At 47.4% G+C, this 6,524-nt stretch overlaps 1 protein-coding gene across 1 annotated transcript; it reads left to right on the forward strand.

The window, feature by feature from the left end:
• Positions 1–5,557: 5,557 nt before the first annotated feature.
• LOC123140160 (ethylene-responsive transcription factor 3-like) lies at positions 5,558–6,046 on the forward strand (the record flags this gene model as incomplete). Its single annotated transcript, XM_044559897.1, has 1 exon — positions 5,558–6,046. A coding segment is annotated over exon 1 (489 nt), but the record flags the coding sequence as incomplete, so codon positions are not given.
• Between the last annotated feature and the right edge of the window lie 478 nt (positions 6,047–6,524).

The following is a 6,524-nucleotide window of genomic DNA, read 5'->3' on the forward strand; positions in this document are numbered from 1 at the left end:
ACTTTTGCAGACTTCAAAAACTATTCCACAGCCTCTACTATCTTGCTAAGAGTAGGTGAACTTTTTGAATCGAGCCCTTTAAACTAGAAGGGAGGTAGTAGTACTCTAATAGCTAACCTTGTTGTGATGACAAGATAGGACATGGCAAGCACCTGTACGTAGGAACTAGTCTGCATTGTGCATTTAAGTTTTGTCTGAAGTCAATGTACCTCTACTTTGACCAAACTTATAGAAAAACGTACCAACATTCACAATGTCAAATCAATACTTTTACACTCATTATAAAACATAGTTCTTATACTCATTATAATCAATATTGTAGATATTGATATTTTTAGTATAAATTTGGTCAAACACTTTGCAAACGGTTGACAAGAGTAAAAAGGACCAGAGGGAGTAGTATCATGCATGCGGAGTAGGCAAAAAAATTGCTCATTTATAGACGGTCGAAGTCTCAAAGGGCGCAACCACGCGAGGGAGGCGAAGGTCGTGGGAGGCGCGACGGTTGACAGAATTAAGTGAAGTTACATCCACGCGCCCGCATGGCGTGCGAACAGGCAGAAGCTATGCCGTCAGGCCTATGATATGGGTCTAGTAGACATGACATCTAGTGGGTCCCGCATAGTTCTCGAGAACTCTTTGGGGGCTTGTAGCCGTTTATCCACCAGGCAAGCCAGCAACCCCACGCCATTCGCACACCCTACTTGTCCCCGTCTTCTACCTTACAACAGTTCGCTCCCAGTCATCCCATCCTTTCACATTAGTTCGCTCCCAGTTTTTTTGCGGGGTACAACACTTCAACTTCTCCTAACCCTCCTCCAAAATCCATGGTCTCCCAAATCTCCATGGTCACTGTTGAGTACCAGGTTAGGGCCATCACCGGCGATGAGTTCATCGTCGTCTACACACGTGGATCCGCAATGCTGAAAGCATGGCTTGATCGCTTCCTACGCATGTTCAACAGTTCAACGGATGAGTGGGTCGCTGGGCTAGATGTTGAGTACACCACGGTCCCGGAAAGAGAGAAGATTCTAAAGGAGGCAGAGAGGAAGAAGCCCGCCATGATCCAAGTTTGTGTACATAACGTTTGCTTTGTCTACCACATATGCCATGCCGATGTTGAGTGCCAGGATTTTAACAACTTTCTCAAGGACAAAAGAGTGAAATTTGTTACTGCAGACTTTAAGAACAACAGGGATGTCCTGCATCGAATAGGTCTTTGTTGTAGGCAAGCCCTTCGATCTCCAGAAGGCAAGCCTAGTGTCCTCCTCTCAACCTTCAATGCTGACCCTAGCAGCAGCCATGATTGATCCTTCGTACGCTAAACTGAAGAAACCTCATCACGAGTTTCATCATGCATGAGAGTCGATGACATTAGATGAAGATCACATCCTGGATGCCTACCTTTGTTTAAATATCTACAAGGGCTGGATGAAGAAGTAGAGCCCAGTGTCCGGTTCAAGCAAAGAAGCATCGGTGAAGAGGAAGAGGAAGAGGGACGAGGACGAAGTCGAGGATGTGGACTTGGACTCCGAGTAGGTGGCAGTGCCATCACTCATGCTGGTTCTACTGCAGTGTCAAGCAGACTAGTTGCTTAGTTTATTTTCGAGGGTGTGTTGTGCTGAGGCCCCAGCAGAACTATGTTTATGTTCTTTCTCGTTATTTGAACGTCTTAACTACTGTTCTTCTTACAGTTGGTACTACTACACGTATCTTCATGTTCCTACTATACTTAATACGTTCGTACTAGTAGTATAATTTGGGTTAGTCGATTTGTGAAAGAAGTTTGATGGAGCGAAGGAAGAAGATGGCAGAAGAGGTGGAAGAAGCCCTTCTGGCCATCCATGTTGCATCAAACGGCTCATAAGAGTCGACTGACCCAAATTGCTCCTTCAGATTGCAGGATCCACGTGGCATTCAAGGTCCCGAAGGTAAATTCTGCGTCCGCACCCGGTTTGCGGGATCGACGCGCACGTGACTAGCTTCCCCGCGACAGCCACCATGCGCGCCTCCTCCGCGCGGGCGGAGATGACAATGACACGCTAGTTCCTCCTCGCCAGCATGCTGGAGCACGCGCTCGTCCTCCTCTTCATATGCTGCATGCATAGACGCGGCTCCACCAGCTGCTAGCGTACTTGGCAGCGCGGCGGCATCACGAGGAGGGACTGCAGACGATGTGAGCGGGCGAGCCTTCGGCTTCATGGAACAGGGATGGCGGCGACACGGCGGTGATGGGCGAGAAATTGTTGGCCGGAGCAGGCGGGCGCCGGCATGCACAACGGCGGCGGCGACATATTGATGAGTGCGTGTATGGGAGCTTACTTTAGTTTTATATAAGGTTGGTCAAACTTAAAAGAAAACCATACTAGTACACGTAAACATTAGACTTAGGCAGCGCTTTTATTAGTTAGTACCACAACCACAATACGGAATCCTATGCAAGCGCGTGAACCACGGCCGCGCGGTCGATCGAACGGTGTGTCATCGTGTCGCGCTCGAAGGAAATCCACCAAACCTTTTGTGTGTGTGAAAACAATCCCCAAATATTACTCATTTCCTGGAAAAGTTATTGACGCTTCAATATTTCCATATATTTGAATTAGCTCCAGTTCGTGTTTATTTGGATTTGGACATTTTAGGTGCGCCCTAGTTTTTTTAATACTGATTTTGTGTGTGTGACTGAGAGAGAACGTGTGTATGTGTCCATATGTGTGTTGTGGCGGAAGGGCAATGTGGAGACGGTGTGCGTGTGATAGAGACATAGAGAGGTGTGAATGTGCAAATGATCATGCATGAGTGAGACATAGACAGATGCCGATACGTTGTGTATACATGAGAGAACGGTCTTCTAGTTTACTTGTGTGTGTGTGTGTGTGGCAGAGAGAGAGAGGAGCATCCATAACACAACAACCATCTCTCTCGATTCGTCCGTCCCTCGCACGATCGCATGCAACACATGCATCAACGCGCACATTTTGACACCCTCACCCGGCCCTTGCCCACCTCAAGGCCCGCACAATCTCTTCGTGAATACCCATTTCTCTCCTTAGGTTTGTTTTCTCTCAATATCTGACACACACACACACACACAGCACAACACACACACATAGAGAGAGAGAGAGACACACACAGCACAACACACACACACACACACACACACACCCTCCCCCGAGCACACATATCATCCGCATCCAAGGTTATATGGCGACCACTCTCGCTTGTGCTTCTTTGCACCCCAACATGCACAACACCTCAATCTTCAAAGAGTGCATCGAGAAGATCGAAGACGGTGACCACACCACGCTAGAGAATGCGGGGCCATTTGGAAGCAGGGTGATGTGACGACGGCTGACTAACTCCTCCCCCCACCCTCTCTCTCTCGCACAAAATTACCAATCCCTCTCTTCCCCGCACAAAATTATCAATACCTCAACCCACGATATCCTTCCCCTCTCGTCCATGTTTTTCCAGCTCTCTCATCAAACATGTTGTCTCTTCTCCTTCCACGTATACAGAATCCGGATGCACAGGCCTCTCACGTATATTACATGTCTCCATCTTTCTCGCAGACCTAACTTCTTCCTCTCTCTTTCTCTCTCTATCTCTCTCTTTGTCTCATTAGGTTTGTCTCCTACTCTCTCGTCCACATACATACAATCTTTCCTGCCCTATCTGCTCCATCTTCGCAAGCTCTCTCTGCATGTTTCATTCGCACATTGGGATATGTCAAAATGTTGCTTCTATAATGGCTGATGTAGAGTTATGGTTGGTTTTGTTGCATCCTACAAAGTAATAACTATGGAATGCATTTAGATTCTCATTTGACTGGGATTATGTGAGTTTGAGCATGTTGTGAAGTACTATAGACTTTGTATACATCTTGGGATTCGACAATGATTGTAAATATTGAATTGTATAGACCATTACATTCGAAGTCAATAGCCTAATATATTTATTTCACAATTTCAACAATTGATTAGTTCACTACAAACTAAGAAAACAAACGTGTACTCCCTCTGTTTTTATTTAAGTACGCGTATTAGCATTGGTCAAAGTCAAGTTTTGTAAACTCTCAGAAAGCTTATAACAAAAAATATTAACATATACAGTAACAAATAAATACCATTAGATTCATTATTGAATGTACTTTCACATCATACATATTTGTTATGGTAAATGTTTATATTTTTCTATAAACTTTGTCAAACTTAGGAAGTTTGACTTCGGTCAAACCTAATATGCAGAGTTTACTAGTACTATTCGCTAGTTGCTTAGCCGAATCACTCAACACACCACACGGGGAGTTTAGTGTCACAAAATTTTGAGGTCGGTGGGAAAATCTCCCGCGACCCTGATTCGAGTAGTGGGAAGTTACCATCATAGCCTTCGAAATAGGCCTACGGATGACGCTTGGTAGGGGGATGTTTTCGTAACTTCAGGTTGACCCTACCAGCAAACCCCACCCCGGCACCCAGAGTAGTACACCTGAATACTCCACATTTTCTATACCCACCGCAAAACAGACTTCTCCATGACACCGCAGCCTTCGTGATCCTCCCCTTTACATCGGTGCACTCGTCCACTGTAGCGCATCTGCCTCATCAATGACCTCGTACGCCACACTGGAGCCGGTCCACCATCGTCGTCGTACACGGAGCCTCTTCCCCGGCATCGTCTTCCACGGTCTCGGATCTGCTTCCTGGAAGCCGACACCAAGCGCAGAAGTACCACCGTCGTGGACAATGAACTGACTCCCGTTGCTGACCATGACCCACAAAGGCTGCCGCGACCATCGTTCTCCTCCTCGATTGGTAATGTGTATATTGAATCACTTAGCAGTACATGTGCAGTTCCAATTTTGTTCATGCCTACCCTTCAACTTTCCTGGGTGCTATTGTTCCCGTAAAAGTAATTGGCTATAGCCTCCATTGTCCAACAAAATATCAGCTTGTAATTGTGCGTCGCTCCTATACCGCGTTGTGCTTGGGTAGGTTTTTCATCTGCAACCAGTAGTGTGGCAAATGATGGAAAGTTTTTTAGAACTAGCAAGATGCCCATGCGTTGCATGCATCAAGATGCATTTGTATGAGTAATTTATCTTGTGGGAGAAAAGGATGAACAAGGGAAGGCCTTATTTGCAAATGTGGAGAGGGGTATGGGTATCTTTTTGCAAAATTCCCATTTGTTTCCTTCCTATCTGTCAGATATAAATTGGACGAACTATATTGCAGGATGGTAGGCACACCATCATCACCAACTCTGTTTTTTATAAGAAAAAAAGTATAGAGAAAAACGTAGACAGTAGCGAAGTAGAGAAAAATATTAAATAAATATAACAGTATAGAAGAGAGTAGAGATAACAGATACATCAGGAAAGGATCACGCGTGTGCGGGAAAAAGCTGCCGGGCGTGCGCTAGTTTTGGCGCGACGTCCGGCGCGCTTTATAAAATCCAATGCCCTCCCACCACTCTGTGCCTTGCCACCGCTCTCTCCCCGCTTTGTGCCTCGCCACCGCTCTATCCCCGCTCTTTCTCGCCTCGCCGCCGCCGGGCCACCATGCCGCCGCATCACCGAGAAACATGGGGATACCGCAGCGTCCGCGCGCTCCCCTCCGACGGCTTCTCCGCTGAGATCCAGTTCTGCGGGATGCGCCTCGACCTCGGCAATTTTGACACCACCAACAAGGCCGCCCGCGCGTACGACACGGCGGCATGGCACCACCGGTGGCCTCATAGAACATCGAACTTCCCCAACGTGCCGACGCAGGAGCGGGCGCAGGAGCTCGCGCCTCTGCCGCGGCTTAGCACCAACGAGGATCGTTGCGACAACCGGAGGCGGGAGCACCGTCTCGGCATCGCTCAGATGGACGAGGAATCCATGGTGCTGTGGCGCCAACACTTCCCGCAGGACATCATCAACGAGCGCGATTTGTACGCGCAAAGGAGGGCAGAGAGGGATAAGAGGAGGGTGGAGCGATCCGCCTATCGCGAGGACAAGCGTAGGCGAAAAGCGGATGCTCAATTCATCATGAGGCTAGGAGCAGCGTCGCCCTGGGAATCCGATGATGATCGGTATCTTCATGCCTACAGTCAGACGTCGGAGGAGGACATCACCGAGGAGGAGTCGGACAATGAGGAGTAGTTGAATTATCTTTTTTATCTATCTATGGTGAGAACCATCCTCTAGTAGTACCCTCTAGTCTCTACTTCTCGTTCTCAGCACTGTGAACACTTTTTTAAAGCGTCGCGCGTTGCGATTCTGTTGGAGATGCTCTAACATGGCAGACGAGTGCTTTAATGTTGCCCAGAAGATGCGCGAGTATTACTAGTAGTATATTTTTCTTGCCATGTTGACATTTTAAAACCACGAGTGCGAACATGCAGAGGAGCAATGAAGACCAAACACGGGATATTGGAGACATCCTCAAGGAGCGTGGCAAGTTAAAGAGGAGCTACACCGAACCTGTAAAACGAGCTTTGGTAAGTAACACCCTTTCAATTACTTTCATTTAGCCTCGTGTTCT

Source organism: Triticum aestivum, chromosome 6B (genome assembly GCF_018294505.1).
Source record: "Triticum aestivum cultivar Chinese Spring chromosome 6B, IWGSC CS RefSeq v2.1, whole genome shotgun sequence".
In the NCBI taxonomy this organism is placed as follows: domain Eukaryota; kingdom Viridiplantae; phylum Streptophyta; class Magnoliopsida; order Poales; family Poaceae; genus Triticum; species Triticum aestivum.